This window comes from Lutjanus erythropterus, chromosome 23, assembly GCF_056507025.1.
Source record: "Lutjanus erythropterus isolate fLutEry1 chromosome 23, fLutEry1.hap2, whole genome shotgun sequence".
NCBI classification, from domain to species: Eukaryota; Metazoa; Chordata; class Actinopteri; order Lutjaniformes; family Lutjanidae; genus Lutjanus; species Lutjanus erythropterus.
Window position 1 is genome coordinate 4,503,252 of NC_139339.1, and position 21,185 is coordinate 4,524,436.

The 21,185-nt window shown below is 41.5% G+C and overlaps 1 protein-coding gene across 1 annotated transcript; it reads left to right on the forward strand.

The window, feature by feature from the left end:
- Positions 1-1,875: 1,875 nt before the first annotated feature.
- Positions 1,876-13,193, forward strand: syt4 (synaptotagmin IV). The gene is made up of 5 exons (XM_084712714.1): positions 1,876-1,924; positions 5,396-6,015; positions 6,128-6,451; positions 11,252-11,372; positions 11,898-13,193. Exons 1-5 carry the CDS (start codon positions 1,891-1,893, stop codon positions 12,197-12,199), a joined length of 1,401 nt encoding a protein of 466 aa, XP_084568840.1. The 5' UTR covers positions 1,876-1,890; the 3' UTR covers positions 12,200-13,193.
- The last annotated feature ends 7,992 nt before the right edge of the window (positions 13,194-21,185 follow it).

Sequence of the window (21,185 nt, forward strand, 5' to 3'; positions counted from 1 at the left end):
TACTGTGAACACCAGGGGTCAGTATTTGATTATTTCCAAATGTTAAAGCTGTCGACAGTGGAGGACACGCTGTTACTGTATTCCACATGTTTTCATCTGTTAGGGACAATACAGCTGACTGTGTTACCTGCACAGAGTTTGACCATTTAATTACAGTTACATGAATTGAAATGACATTACAGATTACAAAAGTGGCGTGGTGATACAAAAAAACAGACCCAGATGACTCCGTCCATAAGACAAGACGAATGGAAACATCTACCAATGACAAAGACTGACAAATGATGTAAGCTGCCCTACTTTAACATCATTGGTAGATGACTGTATGTCCACTCATGTTGGGCAAATTACCTAGGATGAGTATTAAGTTACTTTTTAACCATTACTCCTTTACATTACTCTTTCTTTTCCTATACTACCTTTGTACCTTGTTGGCGGCCTTGTTGTGCTGATGCAGAAAAATGCAGACAAAAACACTTTATATTTGGACTCTGAACTGAACTCGAGTTTGCAAAGTAAAAGTATAAAGTATTCATCTCAAAAACTACTCAGAGTATCAGTTACTTTTAACCGTTGATGTTACTGTCGCTTCTCCAAACTAGGGTTGCAATTTTTGTGCATTTTCCTTCACCAATAGTTAAAAAAAGCTAACAATCAAATAATCGTTAATGATTCAAAAGATATAACACATTTTGCCCTCCTCATTTTCATTTTTTTCCTTTTTCTTTTCATTTTTTCTTAATTTTAAGTTCAGGTTTAATTTTCCTTACTGAACAAATGGCTTTGCCAAATAAAACAATGTCAAAATATAATTGTAGTCATTGTTTTAATTGGACCATTTGTGATCAGAGAACCTTACCGGTTACTACAATGCAGAGAGATGGTTGGGATATTAATTTGAATCGTACTCAATACTCAACCATGGTTTTAAAAGTAACTAAATAGATTACATTACATGTGAGTAAAAGTACAGACTTGAAAATCCACTCCTAAAAGTACAAGCACCCAAAATAACTACTTAATTACAGTAATTTGAGTGTTTTTAAGTAGTTACTTCCACCCTGGGTTATAATACTCCCTGGTCTCCCCTACTATAAACAGTGTATAGTATATTAAACACACTATAGACTATTAAATTGATTGGTAGTAAACCTGTTATTCTAATTGCTACCAACCTATATCAGAGGAAAGCATCGCTGCATCCAGACCTATCAGCCAAATGACCACTTACTTTAATGAATGATAGGATTATAACACATCTATTCACCAGTCTTATCGGAAAAGGACACACATACACATACACACACACACACACACACACACACACACACACACACACACGGATGGAGATACAGACTAAAGGCCGTTCATTCTCTAACGATTAATCAGTAGAATTGGCAGCCCGGTTGTGCTGCTACACCGGGGGTCCTGATTTCACAGCCAGCCTCCGTCACCACTGCGTCAGCGCTGATGAGCTCAGCGGTACCGGCGGGGAGGGAGGAAGGGTCGGGAGGAGGAGGAGCCGGTGAACAGAGGCTGGGAGAGAGACATAGAAAACAACTGGGCAGCGAGGAAAGAGAGAGAGGGAGAAGAAACGGGGTGTTGCCGCCTCTGAGACACACTCACGCATCACAGAGTATCAGCAGCATCAGCAGCAGGGCGAGGACTCAGAGCATCCCTACATCTTTCTCCCCTGGGAAAAACAAAAAAAACAAAACAAGGCTGCTTTTTTTTTTTTAATTATTGAATCTCTACACAAGACCGTGAATTATTCAACACAATCACTGCGGAGATTAAACCGCACGTCGACGCCAGGAGAGCGGGCTGACCGTAGAGAAGAGAGCTCGGCGTGACAGCACACGGAGCGGTACAGCACCTCGGACAGCGACCATGGCTCCAATGGTGGAGGAAGGAGCTCAGCTCGGTGAGCCGGAACTCCTTTTTTATTTAATTCAATTTAATTTAATTTTGGCTTTTTAGCCTACATTGACAGGACATCGTTAGACAGGAAATGGGGGAGAAAATACGAAAGCGCCACAGGCGGGAACTGAACTCATGGCCGTTGGGCGACCGTTACGCCCAAGTCCGAAATCTGTTCAATACACCTTTTTTATACCCGCGGCCATTTTGACGTGAAACAGTAAACACAGGTGTTAGCAGTGATAATTAATGTTAATTAAGGCTCCGTGGTAAGGCTCTGCTACACTAAAAAAACGGGACCTTAATTAGAATGACTGGTAACACCTGTGTTTACCCCATTATTTCATATCAATATGGCGGCCGTCAAAAAGGACTGTTCATTACGGAAGAAGCAGGTGTGACCATGTGCGCGTCTTGTTAGTTAAGTAATTTATTACTATTTGAGATATTTTTTAGGAAAAAATGTCTAAAATTTAGTTCTCAAATGTTAACATTTCATGTTTTCTTTAATCCTCTGGGTTGAGGGCAAAACAACACATTTAAAGGCGTCATCTTGGGCGTTAGCCATTATTAGCTGCTGCGAATTTCTAGTTTATGTTAATTTTGGCTTTTTTTAAACAATGACATTGCAGGTAAATTGGAGCCTATTATATTAAGAAATACTCAAGTGAAGGTTAATGGCCTTGTTCAGTGTTTTGCCCAACCAAGGGGTTGGGCCTCCAGCCGCCATTTTGCAGCTAGCTTAAAGGCGACGGCTAATTATTCAGAAAACTAACCAGCAAGGTGGGGATCGCTTTCACGTTAAACTGCGCTAAACCGCCAGATGATGGTGAATACTGCCTAGCATCAAAATAAATTAGCAACAGTTTCCCAGAAAGCAGGGAGAGCAGCAATAAAAACATCATAAAGGACATAATGTCATTTCAAATTGTTGAGAGGTTTTCAATATAAGACTTAGTGAAATGATTCCAGTACTTCTTCAAGATACTGAAATTTAAGGATATGGTTATTCAAAAAACAAAATAAATACATTTTCAGGGGGCTGAACATACTCAAATACTCATGAAACTTAGCTCTCGTGTCAGAAGTGGTGGAAATTTACATCTGATATGGGTCTTACATGTGGGCGTGGCTAAAAAGTTGGACAGCGCCACCTACAAAATTTCAACAAAGCAGTCCTCGTCTAACATTTCACTTCTGTGAAAAATCAGTAGGCATATGTATCATACCCAGATGAACAAACCTGAAACCCAAAAGGTTGTCGGCCATTTTGAATGTACTGATCTGCTTTTGGGCTGTTTTTGCCATTTCCAGGCATTGTATAAATTCACTATGATAATTTGGGAATTGAGTAGGTGTTACTATAGCACAGGTGAAGCCTGGGAAGCACCTGTTTGTTTTTCTTTCTCTCCTCTCGGTTCAGCAGCTCCCTCACCGCCCTCCCGTTGCCACATCCATCTGTCTGTTGTTGTTGCCTTGGAAAACCACTCCACCCAGGGCGTGAGCCTGAAATATTAATACAGAGAAAAGGGAGAAAACAGTGTGTACAAGAGCTGTGATGTAAAATTTAAATAATCTTTCTTACTATCTTATCGCTCACCCACGGAGAGGTCTGAATGAGAGGCAGTCCCTTCAGAATCGTGATACATTTTAAATGCCTACAGCTATCACAGCAAAGCTATCTTAGAGCATGCACTTGCAACGAATATATAGGCTTTATAACCTCTTGAATAACACCATAAGAAATGTAAATTACACATCAGATATTGCAGATATTGCAAGTAAAACTGTTACGAAACGTCACAGATTACCTGTAATGTCTTATATGTCAGTTGCAGTAAAATAAGTAGGATAATATATTTTGTTTACATTATTTGCTGTGTGTCAACATGACATTTTCAGCACCAGAATCACCCAAATAAAGATAAATGTAAATGAGCGATCAAAAATTTAGAACCGTAAGACAAGCACATGAGTTATTACCCCCACCCCACCCCACCCCACCCCAGTCTTTGTATGGGTATTAACCTGAGTGCTTTTCCACTGGGCCGCCCTCTTAACTGCAGGAAATGGTCTGTGTTTCCTCCATTGGAATAGACCTATTAACTCTGACTGCATGAGAAGGCAGTGTGATTGCTGCTGAGTCACAGTTCAACACCACGAAACAAAGAGCCGAAGCATTCAGTGGCAAATATCCCTGTAATACGTCTTGTTATTTGAGCAAATCTTCTTCCATTGCTACTGTAGGAGGAATATAAATGGATATATCACAGGGCCTATCACACATTTCTGAGCTATTATGCCATTCTTGGAGATGGAATATCAAGGATACAAGCTTTGTACAAAACAAATGATATATAATCCATGAGGACTTGTTTTGCAGTGTTATATAAACTGGTGTTTGTTCTCTGTATTGACCAGAATGTTCCTGATGTTTCCTCTTGAAAGCCTGGTCATTCGTCAAAAAATCATCCCTAACCTGTTTACATTGTAGGTCTGTTGTCATCGACTGACACTGTGACTGAAATGATTGTTGTGAAACCAGGAAACAGAAAAATAGAGTGCATTTTTCTCAATTTGTGTCGTTGCAAGGTCTTGTTACTTTTTTACGTTCTGCTTCGTCTGAGTTCAGCCATTTCTAAACCTGCCATCAAGAAATCAACCAGTCGCATAATGGCGTTCTGTCGTTTTCCCAGCAGTTCATTACTTACACCAGCTGCTTCCTGTTGATTTACTGAAGCCATGTTTGGAATATGAGCACAGCACTGATGATACTTCGTCAGAGTTGAACAGATTGCCTTGTTTTCCTCTCTCTCTGAGTCAAGACTGCAGCCTGCGTCAGTCAGACACACAAAATGGATTCAGTTGCCTCAGTGCAACAATTAAATCTGTGCAGGTTGTGCAAGCTGCACAACTGACCCTTCTGAAGTCCTGCCCCTTTTTGCTCTGTGCTCTAATAACAGTTGAGCAAACTTGGTATCCAGCAAACCTTGGTCAAATTTCTCTTTTTTTGTAAAAAAAAAAAAAAAAAAAAAAAAAAGGGGGGGGGAAAGTGGTTTAAAGATGGTAAAAGACCTTGCTGGGTGACAGTTAACTAATGTTAGCAAAACTCATACTAACTAGAGCTAACTATGGGTGTGGATTAGCTTGGTAGTTAGCTAGTTTTCAGCTACAGAGCAAAACACTAGCTAACTAATGACTGATGTAGATTAGAGTAGCTCACTAGCTAGCGCTTTGCTAACAGTAGCAACATGTTTTAATCAGAATTTGGTTTTCTTTTCAACACAGATGAGCCTAGCACATAGCCTGTCTCAAATCAGGAAACAGGAAAGAAGAAATTCTAGATGTTCAGACAGCGGCGGGACTTAAAAAGCATCAACTGATTTATTTGTTGTTTAGTTATAAATTCTGACTACACACCCCAACACTGTGATACAAATTTAATATACCCACTCTTCTCTGTCCTCCTCCATAGTGGCAGTGCCAGTTGGTGTTGCGGTGGTGAGCGTCTTTGGCCTCGTCTTCACTGTGTCAGCTTTTGCATGGATCTGTTGCCAGCGTAAAAACACCAAATCCCAGAAGACACCTCCCTACAAGTTCGTGCACATGCTCAAAGGGGTCGACATCTACCCAGAGAGCCTCAGCGGCAAGAAGAAGTTCGCTGCACCTGCCACCACGACATCTAGCGACGCCAGTAAAACTGACGTTAATGGAAACTGCCACACTACGTCGCTAATGAGTCCGACCGGCACCGGTAAACTGGCGTCAAGTCCAAATGATTCTAGACCGGCTCTGCATCTGGATCTGGAGAAACGGGATCTGAATGGAAACTTCACCACCAAACCGTTTCATCACCACCACCAGAAGGTGCGGAGCTCCCCGGACCTGGAGCTGCCCTCTCCCCATGCAGGGTTTACCCAACCTGGGGCAATGGACCGCCGTGACCTCCCTTCACCATCCAGCACCCTCTCCAGCCAGGTGGCCACCCCGGCTGTGGACAAGCCACAGGGAGAGGAGAGGGAGGGTGGGCTAGGGACTCTCCACTTCTCCCTGGAGTACCAGCCAGAGAGGAAGGCGTTCATCGTCCACATCAAGGTACTGTACAAGTTTAGCCTGATGTTTAGATGTGTGTGTCTTTACAACCAGCTTTTTTGATAGAAATCTAAATAAAGACTGATTAATTGATTGACTTGACTTTTTGATCCAGGAAGCCCATGGCCTGTCCCCAACCGATGAGCAGTCGCTGACCTCCGACCCTTACATCAAGCTGACCCTGCTGCCGGAGAAAAAGCACCGCGTGAAGACCAGAGTCCTGAGGAAGACCCTGGACCCCGCCTTCGACGAGACCTTCAGCTTCTACGGGATCCCGCTGGCCCGAGTGTCGGAGCTGGCCCTTCACTTCATGGTGCTGAGCTTTGATAGGTTCTCCCGTGATGAGGTCATCGGAGAAACCCTTGTACCTTTGTCCGGGATCGACTTATCAGAGGGGCGTGTCCTAATGAGCCGAGAGATCATCAAGAAGAATGTCAAGGTATGATCTGGAACAATTTGGGTGTTTCAACCTTTTGAATTCCCTATTTTTAATTTGTTCTTTGTTATCAGTTACCTTTAGATGCAATCACAGACACATACATAGGGCTTTTCCACCTAACTCTGAACCGTTCAGAGCATTTCCACCAAAAAGAAACTGGAACTTGAAAAGTGGATACCAGATGGAACCAAAAAATAGCCGGTTTTCCATGGGAACCAAAGTGGTTGTGTCATATTATACATTTGGGCTGTGCATTGTTTAACGCCTGTGTTGGTGATGGGGATAGTTTTCTAGATAACACCAAGGTTCCAAGAATCTTGAAAGGAACCAATTCAAGAAACAGGCCTTTTTTGGTACAAAACTGCTCCAGTAATGACTCATCATTTATGACACTAGTGCTGGCATCATCCCTAAAAGCACTGCAACAAAGTGCTTCCACCATTACAGTATTAATCAGAACATCGATCAGTGCATAATCATCCTGAGATCAATTTTCTTATTAAAATGTAATGATATTTAAATCATTGAGCTTTCTCTAACTCACCTAGATGCAAATACATCATATTATGTTCCTTGAAACCACACATAAATCTGTCTTACTGCTTTCAAGTGTTAATTTAATGACATAATCTGCATCTTGAATTTAAGTTTTAATGCGAGATCAAATGCATTGAATCAACTCACTTTCATTGCATATATCTGGAAACGTGTTCCTGTTGATTAAAAACCAATGATAAAAAGCAGATAAGAAGTGTTTTGCTCTGTGGAGACACCATTAATGGATTTGTAAGCTGATACTGAGGTCTGGTGTTGTTCTTAAATGGATACATGAAAGCCTTTGCTGTTTCTTTTTATTCTTGTTTATTTCTTCAGTATCCTATTTTACTAAATGTAACAAAGTAATGACGAAGATATGTCATTTATGTGATAAATACGACATATGACACGTTTCCTCTCAAAATATTTGCCACTTAGCAAATGAGGCCTAGACTTCTGAATAATCTGAATTAATTTGTCTATAATTTAGTGAAGATCTTTATATCCAAACAGCATCGGATAAATAAAAAAAACAGCAATGCAGGGACGATAAGTTTGAAAGGGAAGAGACCACCATGTGGATGTTTTTACATTCCCAGTAGTACATTGAGTGATATCCACACCACACCATTATGGATCTGTGGGCTGGTGGTCAATAGACTTCTTCTCCTGACCGACTGTTCCTGGCAACTGTAAGGACCACAGATGCTAGCTGTAGTTCATTTCCAGTAGGACATTTTTCCTTTTAGATGAATGTCATGTACAGTAGTATCTGCACCAGTTGTGGACACGTAGAATGATGCAACGTGCTGCAGTACTGTGACAGAAAATACCCATTGGTATTTAGAGCCAATTGGATTTTTTCCGATGGATTAGTGCAGAAGATAATACAAATATTGAAGGAGAAAATAAGTTCTGTGGTGCCTTTTTAGGAGATGTATTTCATGGCATAGAAGAAAACATGAATATCTCATAAGCTTTTAAGCGTTAACCACTTACCTTATTTCAGGCATCTACACAAAACGCATTCAAAAATCCACTGACTTCAAGTTGAAATAAACAAAGATGAAAAAATGCCAACTCATTTCCGGGTTTTAGCACTCATTCCTGCAGCACTCAGTACTGTTTATGTCCTGAAAATGCACTGGACTGCTGTGCCAGAAGTAGGACTGGCAACATTACATTAAGCGTGTTGGTAAATTTAAAGAATGGGGTGTAAGATGATATCTCTATCTTTATCATAGCTCTGTGGTGTCGTCGTATACAGCAGCTCTTAAGATTGGTACGAGATGGTCTGACTCTACGTGAGCCATTTGCAGGTGGAATGTGAGATGATATCAATGTAATAATAGATTTGTGGGTTAGTGTTGTGCTCTGCGAAAATGGAAGCACTGTGCCTACCAGGTGGGAGCGGATACACTCGCGCACATTTCTACGCTCCCAGGAGGAATGTGAGCTATCTGTAATATCTTAAAAGACCTCTGATATGATATAGTACTCCAGAGATGTGCTGAGAAATGCGACTTAGATTCTGAGAAATATAAAACGATTGTTCTCTCTCAGCAGAGCTAGCTCTGTATTTTTATTTATTTTTTTTGATCATCAAGAGGATAATAGTCTGCTGGCTCGCTCCACGCTGACACTAACCACAGTTCTATTCCTCACTGTGGTCCCAGGAGAGACAAATCTCATAAAGCTCTGCTGTAGGGAGGAGTCTGCTGTGCCTCTGAATGCTTTCTTGGGCAGTCAATGGAAAGTTAATGCTAGAATCTATGGTATGGTTATTGCTTTGCAGTGGGATTCTTTTGTTGAATTGGATGCTGGCTGGTGCAAAGAGAAAAAGGTTTGGCTTCTTTTACTGTAGTTATTTGCTGTGTACTTGTTCAAAGTGTTTCCTTTATTTATAGAGGATATAATGCCACTAGTTCTTATGATCACTTTATGTAAAAAAAAAAAATAATGTGTAAACAGCCGTTTTTCATTAATTTACATAATGCCAAAAACAGCTGATTAAACAGAATAGTTTTATTTCACCCAGTATTTAATATCTTCATGTGGTTATGTGTATGACATGCATTTGTTTTAAGATGATTTTTGGCTGAATTCTCTCACTATGAGCTGCGTACATCGATCCCTCTGATTAGAAGCATCCCTTTTGGTAACAGGGTGGTGGCTCTCTTTGTCTGCTGGCATAGATTTTGTCTCACCGCCTTGTATGGGAATGTGTGTGTGACTGTATGCGTGTGTGTGCATGCGTGTGCGTATGAGCACGCTGCAGTTCATGGAGTCGATACAGCATGTCGCAAGCAGCAAAGCCATCGCCCCGTTTTCACCCTGGAAGACAACAAAAACAATAGAATAGAGTAGAATATTTGTGTGGTTACTTATTCTTCACATTATTCTTCACGGAGACCTCACCATTAAGGTCAGGGGTAGAAGTTGCCTGCCTGCTACAGCACCTCTCATTGCCATGGCAACCGTGAGCCTCGGCATGACATCCCATTTGGTGTGATCACAGCATCCGAGGCGTCAACTCTCTTGGGTGTGGACGCCGACGCAGATGTGTGTGTGAAGCTCAAATTGCAGAGGAGCGACACAGTGAAAGCACTAATGCAGAGCAGATGCAGAGGCTCTCAGTTACACATTTGTGCTGGTTAAGACATGAGAACACACCCCATGAGCAGGTGTTGATTGTTTAGTCAACAGCCATTTAAAAGTCGGGACTGACACCATTTACTGCAGGATTCACCTCAGCATTGTTGATAATAGCTAATTATTTGCTAAGTTATTTATTATTACATATTTGCCAATTTGCCAATTGCCACATCCTATTAAGTACTACTGAATGTATTCTTTCTTTTGATATTTTTACCCACTAAAGCTTGAGGCAAATACAGTAAAATGCAATGATAATATATTTACAATGCGTTACAATTTATTAGGACAGAGGTTTTCTTTGGATACAGCCTCTGTGGCAATAAACATGATCAGGTTACATGGAAGGTGTGCTTTAAAAGTTATAAACAAGTTTGTTTATTTGTCTTAAATATGTGTGGGTGCAACCCATTGACACCTCCCCAAAAGTGAAGACAGACCATCTCACTTGCCCCCTGGTGGCTGGCTGCAGTATAGGTCATAAACCCAGCCCCCTCCATTTTACTAAACAGGGCAAGGATCAAACTAAAACATCAAAGCACAAGTAAAATTAAGTTTTCCCAAGGATGGTCTCTGTCTTTTTAGGTAGTTCTTATCACGCTAATGTTTGCTCAAGTGTTGGTGTTAGTTATCTGATTCTGTGATTTTGTCAGATTTGGTCTGTATTCATCAGCACTACTCCAATGTTGGTCCCTATTGTGCAAATGATGACACCAGCACAAGATGTGAGCACTCGTTGGTTTCATGTTTGTACAGTGAGAGGAAGTGGATACATGTTGTCTATCTTTCTTTATGTCAGTGGTGCAGCCCTGTCTCCCACAAATTATATTAACTAAATTACAACAGCAAATCCTTTTTCAGGAAAATAGACTGCCTACCAAAATATGTTTTCTGTTAGCATAATGAAGAAATACTATTAATTAACATGCCTGGCAAGTTGCAAAAATATTGATACTGAATGTTCACCCACAATGTATTTTCAGCAAAATAGGCTTGTAACTTCACCATCTAGTCCTTGTGACTGCAGCATTACTAAAGACACAGTTAACAGGTTTTCAGAAACTGCACTGCAGAACCAAATGTTTAGGGCAGCTCATCATATTGAGGCAGTGACATGGTGATGTCGTGTGTCTACCCCCGAGGAGAAACGGGGGAGAGCATCTTGACTAGTAAGCCATGTCCTTAAATATAAGGGGCACAGGCTTGTTAGTGGCTGTTTTTGCTGCCGTTCAAGCAATGATTTTGCATTTAGAAATGCCCAGACAATCGGTAAGCAGCAAGCTCTCGAATCAACCCTAGCTGCCACCTTCTTGCAAATCCAGTGTGTTACATAGATGTATTGTTTCAAAGAAATGTTCTCTGTAAACATAATCCAGGCTGGAATTAATGTTGTCAACACAACATAATTCTGAAATCAGTTTAGTAATATGGTGTAATTTAGTGTCTGGTTTGGAAGCTGATGAACATGTCTGAAAGTCTCTTCTTCTCTGTCTCCTTTCACACCTGCCATCTCTTTTTACATCACCTTTTTGTTTTATTTTCACACCCTTACTCTGTCCCCCACCACCTCGCTCGGTTTCGCCCATCCACCCCCGTCTCTCTCCACAGAAGTCCTCCGGCCGAGGCGAGTTATTGCTGTCCCTGTGTTACCAGTCCACCACCAACACTCTGACCGTGGTCGTCCTCAAAGCTCGCCACCTGCCCAAGACCGAGAACAACGGACCTACAGGTCTGTGCTCTGTCGGCTGAACCGTCCCATCGCTGCTTACGCAGACAGACACAAATGCATGAACTTCCCTCATATAACCATAAACAGATGAGACAAAAAATCACTTTGCTCTTCCTGCCACGCAGCCCAGACTACTTTGGATGCTGTGATAGTTGCGATAATGACACCGCTACCGCACTAAAGTAATCTGATCAGGATGTGATACAGAGCACTTTAGTGACAAGCACACACACACACACACACACACACACACACACACACACACACACATATACACACACACACACACACACACACACACACACACACACACACACACACACACACACAAAGTGTTTACACAGCCAGCCTCTTTTGTCCTCATCACTAACATCCATCATTTCCGCTCCATCGATTGCTGCATTGATCTGGCTTAGGAATAATATGCCTCTCTGCGGCCGCTGCAGGGATAGAAATTCAGCATATCATTTTTTATCGCCTTTGTCCTTACTTCATACTTCTTCTCTTGTCATTCTTCATCTCTAGATCCATACGTCAAGGTGAACATGTACCACGGGAAGAAGCGCGTGTGCAAGAAGAAGACCCATGTGAAGAAATGCTCCCCAAACCCGGTCTTCAATGAGCTCTTTGTCTTCGATCTGCCCTCCGACGAGGGCCTGAGGGACACCAGCGTGGAGCTGCTGCTGATGGACTCAGACCCCAACACCATCCTCGGGCGCCTGGTGCTCGGCACGTCGGCGGCGGGCACCCCCGGCGAGCACTGGAGGGAGATCTGCGACCACCCGCGTCGCCAGATCGCCAAGTGGCACGCCATGTCGGAGGATTAGAACGCCGGGGTGTTTGGCGGGAATCTGTCGTCCATATCCGATCTTGGTTCGACCACGAGAGGGATGGGATGAGGATGGGCGGGGCTTAATGTCCTGCTAGCCAGTACCCATTGGACTTTCAGCGAGGGCGGGTGGGAAACGAGGGGGAGGGGACTTTGATGTTGTGGGGAGGGTTGTTTGAAGTGATGTCATCATTCAATCAATCATTCAATCACTTATCTTTGAAGTTATTGGGGTTCAGCGGGGAGGGCGGGGCATGACAAAGGGAACCCCATAGCTTTAAATGATCCCAAAGACTGTCACCGAAAATCACCTGGTAACATGCAAAATCATCTCCATGGCAACAACCAATTGTCACTGTAACCGTGTGCAGTGCAGAATGTCTTAAATGTCGCTATTACTCTTCTTCTTTTCTTCCTCTGCTCCTTCTTCTTCTTCTTCTTCTCTTTCTTCAGCTCTTCCTCCTATAAATAGTAACCTAGTCCGTCATATGAAAACCAGAATGAACCACATCTGACAATGCTGTAAAAAATGTGGATTATTAAAGTTTATTTTATAACGACAATGTTCTCTTCATAAAGATGTAGAATGTTTTTATTTATGTTTTTGTTTTGTACTCTTATAGTTGATTTGTTGGACATGTTTTGTAAGTATAAGTGGTATTTCATATATCATTACTTGAGTACAAGAAAGCCTAAATTAGGTGGTTTGAGAAAAGACTGGAACAGACTTGTGTGCATTGGGGACAGTTAACTGTGGATGCATTTATGTGTGTGTGAGTTTCGATATGAGAGCGCTTTTGCTGCTGCGACTGTGTGTGTGTATGGGTGCACGACGTGTGTGTGTGTGTGTGTGTGTGTGTCAGCTCTGAAGAGATGTGAGCCACATACTGTTTACTGTAGGTGTTTTGTCCCCCTTACTGTGAGCACAAAGACAGCTGAAGTGTAAATGTATGTACCTTACTATAAAATATGGCAAGTTCTGAGAAAAAAAATTTGAGTTTGTAGTCTTTATTTCACGAGTATGTGAAGTCAAATGTGTGTGTCTATTCAGAGGTCAATTATTACCACATGCAGAGATGGGCAGTGGTTCAACTAGATGTATTCAAAATACATGTTATTCATAGTGTTTGGTAATTTAAGAAAAACACGACGTAATTTGTAACAAAATGGAAGTAAATTCTGCCACTAGGGGTTTCTAGTTGATGAAAATCTGACATGACTCAGGCAGAAATCATGTTGATGGACAAAGTCATATTAAAGTTTTACAGGAAAAGGAGAAAGTTGAGGCACCAAGTTTGGTCAGCTGTTATTGGAGCACAGAGCAAAAGGGGTGGGGCACAGCAGGGGTCAATTACTCAACATAGTATCTTTAATGTCAGACCCATATTGAGGCTGCTGAATGTAATATCAGTTTTTATAGAATATATTATTGTATTTTCAAATGATAAATTACTTGTATCTGTGCCAATCTCTGACCATCAGAAGCATTTTAGCGTTTTACATGGTTGATGGATTTTTAAAAAAATATATCATAACATCCAGTGGTTCCATTCCACGTTCGTTGTATCCAAGGTAAAAGCCTCTTTCGTAATTATAATACTACTATACATCTGTGCATTGACGCGTGTGTGTGTCCTCGCCTCCCGGACCCTGGGGATGACATCATCGGGCTCCTTTCCAAGTGTGATGATGTAATAAGTGCTGAGTGGTTAAGTGCTCCAGGATGAAGTCATCATGTCTGAATTTAATATCAGCTAAGTGGTTCAGTGAAGGACAGCTGGCTCAGCACGCCCAACCCACCGCCATTTGTCTTTCTTTCTTTCTGTATCTTTATAATCTTCCTCTGTGATTTGCCTCTGTCCTCCCTCTTTCCCTCTTCTCTCCAGTGTCTAATCTTACACTGAGTTACATCATGTGTTTGGTCGTGGAGTCTCCGGAGGAGCAGGATGTTCTGTCACTCTACTCTTCCTCTGTGATTCTGACCCGTGAGGTCGCTCGCTGAGACTCGTTTCTATTTTAAACCTCTGCTGTCATCTTTGAAGCGATATAAAAGACCTGTGCAATGTGCAGCATCACTACCATCCCCCTATACTCCTCGCCTCCCCTGGCTGAGCAATTACAATTAAGTGAGCTATGAGCTAAAATGTTGATGCTCAAAGACTTACTGTCCTGTAGAGGTACAGTGTTCAAGGACAACTGTGTCAGTGATTGCAATCTGGGACTTTATAATTAGCAGATAAGAAAGGTGATCTCTCATCTCTGAAGGCAGAAATTGAACTTCCTGGTCATGTTGAACCTAAATGAGCAAAGTAACAAGACTCAAGCCCAGTCAAACTGCAAGGTAATTAATGCATTTTGCATAACTGAATGAAAAAAAGCCATGCAGCATTTGTTTAAAGCTGCACCAATCATTTTATCAAGCCTGTTAGGATTAAAACCAGACTTTCAGCTACTTGTGTTGGTTGTGCACACAAAACAACAAACTTTTATTGATTCAGTCTTCATTTCCAGCAAGACTAGGCAAACTGTTTGCAGCAAAAAATGCTCTGATAAACTTAACTGGTCACTACCTGGCAAAGAACTTAGAGTAGACAAAGTTAGCAACCAACTAGTGAACATTTTGCTGGTAAAGAGCAAGATATTTCTCTCAGGAGTTGGAGGGGACCAAAATAGAGCTAAAAGTAGAGTGGACATTTTACTTGCATTAGTCAGGAGGACAAAAATATGAAATCATATGAATGCTAATGTTGCTTTATGTCTGCTTAACGCATAAATAGGCAACAGTTTGCAAGTAGATTCAACATATCAACTTTATAAGGTGATAAGCTGTGTGATAAGTGCTTGTTGTATTGCCCCAAGTGACCAAAAAACATTTTATGCAGGTGTTAATACTTAAGATTATAATATGACATTCATATTTATGCTCCAGAAAATTACATTTGTACGACTAAAATCGGAAAATGCTTTTAATGAAATATCCCCACATTCATCTCATCCCCACAATCCTCTTTTTTCTCAGAATTGTTCAGACTTACTGACCTGTAAAAAATTTCTCTGGAGCATTTGTCGAAGAAGGCGCCAAATTATTCTTTTACGACTGCCTCTGTCCGCCCGTCTTCTGTCCCACCAAGCCTATAATCATTGATGCCCTTTTTATGTTGTGAGAACTAGGCAACAAAACACAATGAAAGAGTGAAGGATGAAAAGAAAAAAAAACGCTCAAATCAATGAAGAACAGCGATATCTCCCCCAAACCAAATATGAAAAATAATAATAGCGGCACATTTGATAGCAAATGTCAGTTTCATTATGCCCACCGACTGTTCAGACTATTCGGCGGAGCAGGGCGTAATTTTTTCTGTGCTTTTTTTCCCCCACATTGATTTAAAAGTCTGACAGCCAGTGCAAGGGCAACCACCACCATCAGCCTTTATAAACCACTCTGCTGCTTTAATGACATTTTCACACGTAAAAACACACACACACCCGCAAACACACACACACACACACACAGCCAGACCTGCAGATGAAATGTCCTTCAGATTTCACAGTCACTTCATAGAGAAACTGATTCAGCTGCAGAGACTTATGTAAGTGGACGAACAACATACTTAGCATGCTAAGTGCACGGACGGTTGTGTCTGTGCATCGACAGTGAGCCCAGTTCAGCAGTTACTGAAGCAGTGAGTCCCTGAGGATCTCATCAAAGAGCACCTTCTGTGATGCAGAACCTGAACCTTGCTCTGCTCAATACAATCGTAATACTTAATATTGTTGACACACACACACAGAGAAAACACATGCCCTCGTGTACATCAATATATAACCTGTCAAGTCAATATGATTCAGAGAGACAGGTACAGAAATCAAATCATTTACAGCAGAGTGCGTCTGTCTGCCTAGAATACAGAGCAGGATGCCAGTGTGTGTGTGTGTGCATTTAATTGTGTACAAGAGAGAAATTTGTCCTAATTAGGGAACTTCAAGGAGTGCGCATAAGCCAAATTAGGCATCTCCGTTCTTATTAACGCCTCTCGTCACCATGGTTGAGCAACGTCCCTCTTGCTCTAAATCATCTGGTTATTTTCACGCTGCTTTTCTCATGTTTTGATGGTTAAAAATAACAAGCAGAATCACTGTTAATTACCAAAAAAAAAGCAGAAATAGGCCAGATCACTAGTGAATTGCATACCTGTAAATACTGGGATTTGAAAAGAAAAGAAATTTTCCATTCCACCGTCCACATACCCGTCACACAGTAAATCCTAAAATCACCACAAGGCAACCACTTGCTTTAAATTACCACTGCAACAAACATTTCTAGTTCCTACCTTAAGTACCCTGGACACGCTTATACTTAGTGGATTTGTCATGCTGGCTCACATCACTTTTCTCCCCATGTGATACACTCAAATCTGTGTGGCATGTTTTGCAGGAAGCATGATGGTAAGCCACCTTCAGTCCACTTCTCTCAGAATACACAAACAAGAACTATTCAGTGACTTGAAAGAGGTCAGTGAAAGGTTTGTTTGACCAAATGATGAAGAAAAGAACCTCAAAATTGGTCTTATATCTGCACATGCAGGTTAATGGAGTCTCTGTCCAGGCGAACATCCTCACTTATTGTCCTAAACTTCCCCCGGCTCTCTCCTTTCCCTGCAGTTATCGATCGGCCCTTACTGTGGCGAGTCATTTTTTTTCTTCCTCTGAAGTCATTTTCATATCGAGACGTGTCCTCTTTATTTGAGTGACAGTCTGACCCTCGGGTAACATGGCATTAACAGCACCCGCTTTTCCAGTTTCTTTGCTTCAGCGGCTCTTTTAACTCGAATGCTGACCCTGTTAACATGACAGATTTTCCTTTATGGATCTGACAGCAGGACGTCAAACTTTTCTCTTTGATGCCATTTTCATGAATGAACACTTCCTGACATATGGAGCAGGAAGCGCAGCCATATATGGTATTATTGGCGTCTTAACTATGGTAATTTACAAGTCTCATTCACATGCAGTGAAATACACACAGGTGGATCATTTACAGTTTTCTGACTTTTATACTTTGAGGTTTAGGTGTGGTTTTTATGAATTTTAACTTAAAATCATAAAAACTTTGCATGCAACAGCACTTTGTTTCAGGTGAGATATATCAGCTATAACTCATAGCACTTCTTTTACTCTTCAATCCAAACGGGTTGCATATTAACAAGCTAATGTTTGCTCAGGTAGCTCAGTTAGCTAAACAGTTACACCTGGCAGTAACTGGGTCTTTCTTTCTGTTTTTTACTATTTGTGAATATCCTCATATAACTGGGCAAAGTTTGACCTTACTTGAACATAAGACTCTCTGAAATGCACCATAAAACAGATTGTCAGCCAGACCCGGGGCTTGAAGTGCTAAGTGTGCAAGATAGGCCCATTCCTCTGAAGCACTCCTCAAAAAGATCAATCTGCAGGGTGGAAGTGAGTGAACCAGGAGAGGAAGGTTTCAAAGTGAGACTGCAGAAGAGGAGGAGGAGGAGGAGGCAGATAAATGGCCAGAGGGAGGATGAGGTGAGACAAGAGCCACACACAGCCTGACAGGAATGGAGGGAGGTGTGGAGAGGGATGACATAGCGCCATGGCGAGATATGAAGTAGAAGGAAGGAGGACTGAAGTGAGGAGGACGAGCAGGGGAAGAGTTAGTTAGGGACACGGTAAGATGAATCAGTGAGTAGTTGGTGTGTGTGGGTTTGCAGACGGTTGTCTAGATGGATATCTGAGGGTCATTTGTGGATAATGAAACTAAAAGAACTGGAATGAATGATTGAGGCCAAACACCTCAGCAGAATACACAAACTACACAAACTATTCATCGACACGAAAGAGGCTGCTGAAAGGTGAAGGACAGACAGAGCGCTGTTCAGCATCATGCCTTCCTAGGTAAAGGCCCTTTTTGCAGTTCTCCAAAAACAACAACAGAAAAAAGTAAAATTAACAGTTCTCTTTTCCTGTTTTCTGATGTGCTATGTGTTAGGCTCATCTATGTTGAAAAAAATCAGGTATGGAATAAATCTGCAGATGCATGTCAGTTTTTTGAGCCACAGTGAAGAGCCAGAATGTGACCTGCAACAGACTAGGTAAGCCTTGTTTTTAGCCTAGCAGTTGTTGATGACGTGTGGCCCCTATCTGCCAGTTAAGAGGAGTGAGGAGTCAGCAGTCTGTCAATAAAAGAGGTTTTTCGGGGTTTTTCAAAAACCGAGAGTCACTGCAACCATGAGAGGTTCTTGAGCATACAGTCATTAATCCGTACAGAAAATATTAGGCTGATGGCTCCAGTAGTATGTGAGATCAGCTGCAGACAAATATAACACTCACATCTCTGCACACACACACACACACACACACACACACACACACACACACACACACGCAATCAAACTCCCCTCTACGCTTACCTCTGGTAAAGATGACAATTTTTTGCCTTAATACAAACATTTAAAAACCCAGTAAAACAACAGACTCTTTCTTATAATTTATCTTTATTATGTCTTACATAAGGTAATAAATTCTTCATATTTAAGATTCTTTTATTGTCTAGCAATAATGATAATTATATACTTACACACTTCCTTATGCTACATAAACATCTGCTACCAAAAAATAATTTCCCATCTGTTTCTCGTTTTGCTGCTAAGATACTGAGGTGAGCGTCTTTCATTTTGCCAACAAAGCATCTTAGTTATGCAAGATATAATTAAAAAAAAAACATGGTTTGTTTGTTGAAGTACAGAATTTTTCAGATTTCAGAGAATGCACTTCATGTCAGACTTCCTCTCAAGGTTGTTCTATTGTGATGCCAGCAGAGCAGAAACAAAAAGGCGCGACTGACGCTGACGAGAAGGGTAATATTTATATAAGCTGTTATCAATGTTGTATCTCTACCAGGGGCGCAGTGTACCAGCACACAGAGACGACACACAGCAGAGACCGAGAGAGATAAGGCAGAGGGCTTACTGTATGTGTGGTGACAAAATTTTAAAAGAGGACAATGAATTATTAATGGAGGCAACACCCTTACATAAGACTCCATATTAGAAACTGTTTGCCGCCTCGTATGCAGCTAAACACTGGACTCAAGTGATCATTAATCACACACACACACACACACACACAGAGCTGAAGGGGGTGTTATGTGAGATATAACTGAATATACAGTAATATCACTTCACTTCAACACTAACAGAAACACATAATACTGACCACATTGCTCAAAATCAGGAAACCAAAATCAAAGTAACACTAAAAGAAAGTGTGAGGGTTTTACCCTGGACAGGTTTGTGTTTGGAGGAAAACCAGAGCACTGGAAGAACTGGAAGAAATCCACGCAGACGCAGGAACAATATGCAAACTCACACCTAGAATATTCTCTCCGTGAGGCAGAAATGCTGACCACTGCGATCCCTGTGCATAATGTGATCTGTAAGAGCTGGAATTCTGCAGGAATTCAAGTGGAAGAACACTGCAGCAGAAAGATTATAGCTTTGATAATGTTTTCACAAACATAATATCATATTGTGTTTTTGGACCGTTTTCAATCCCAGATCATCAAATACTGACGTTTTGTCACACCCCTCTGCATCTTCTATATTATATATCATGCAAAGTACTCTTTAGTGCCTGTATGAGACGCACTAGGATTTCAAGTAAGATATAACATGAATAAAGAGGGAATAGGTGAGTAGGATAAATTTAAACCTGTTCGTGTCGTGCATTATGTGACTTATTTCAGTTCCATCATCATGAGCGAAATGCAATCAAATGAAATGGAACATACTTATTTTAACCCAAACCAAGATTGCGATTCAACTCCATAAATGTCTTCCACCCAGTAGGCTAAGATTCATGAATGAAACCAAAACATTATTTGATTTTTTAAGCTACATAACAATGTGCATCATGTGTCTTGCCTTCTTGTAGTTCTATCGTGATGAGACTTGCATAACAAAACTTAACGTAAAGCAATGCCATGAAACGCAAAGAAACCGAATGGAAAGGAACGCACATATTTTAACCCAAATCATGATGGTGATTAGCAAAACTAAAGCAAACCTCGTCCATCATTGTGAGACGCCAAGAGATGCCAACAAAGCAGCGTGTGTATTTGACAACCTGGGTCAAGAGTAGGTTTGTGTTTTGTGTTGCATTTGTCTTTGTTCCTCTATGGTTGAATTTCAGATATTTCTTTTTATTCGGCTCTGATCTCTTCTGTCACTTCTCCTTTCCCTCAGTGTCAGATTCTCTGACATTCATAATTCTGACATCACCGTATCTGACCAATGATCTTTCGGCCTCGAGCCAGTCGGTCCGCGGATGCTGTTCTGTTGCATCACCACCTTGAGCTCCAGGTTGTTCATTTGAGAGTTTACTCCATCGCCGCCGGCGTCCAGACTCCGGGTAGATGCTGTCCTGTCTCATATCTTCAAGTTGGGCCCACGCTTGTCGAAGAAGCTTGATATCTATGGAGTCTAATCGCCAAAGTCTTCCTCTGTGACAAACCTCAATAACTTCCAGTTGATCCCTCCATTTTAAAATTACTTGAGGCACAATAGAGACGTGGTAATAGTGTATAAACGCTGCTTTCTGTTCACTAATAATGATTTACTTGTTTTATCCTGAGCTCAGCCACCTGCACTGTAAGATTAAACAACCCACTCTGAGTCACAATCATTGTTTTGTCCTTCAGAGCTGTTCTACACTCACTGCGTGCTCCTCTTTAAAACCATCTGTCTGTCTGTCTGTCTGTCTGGAGAAATATGTCCCCGGTGCACTGTTGCATGGAGGGGATGAGTCATTGTGCAAACGACCTTCACGACAGACAATTAAACAAGTTTCACTGACACCTTTACATTTTGCACACAGGAGCATTCAGCATTTACTGCACGAATATCTCTGCACATACACACAATTTTACTACCACAACTCTAGAGTGCCTCAATCCTGGAGTT

What these genes read in the sequence shown, in the direction of transcription:
- syt4 (XM_084712714.1), top strand. Translation starts at nt 1,891, where the DNA reads ATGGCTCCAATGGTGGAGGAAGGAGCTCAGCTCG. An exon ending in GGAGGAAGGAGCTCAGCTCG is followed by an intron (nt 1,925 to 5,395) that starts GTGAGCCGGAAC and finishes CCTCCTCCATAG; the next exon opens with TGGCAGTGCCAGTTGGTGTT. An exon ending in TCATCAAGAAGAATGTCAAG is followed by an intron (nt 6,452 to 11,251) that starts GTATGATCTGGA and finishes CTCTCTCCACAG; the next exon opens with AAGTCCTCCGGCCGAGGCGA.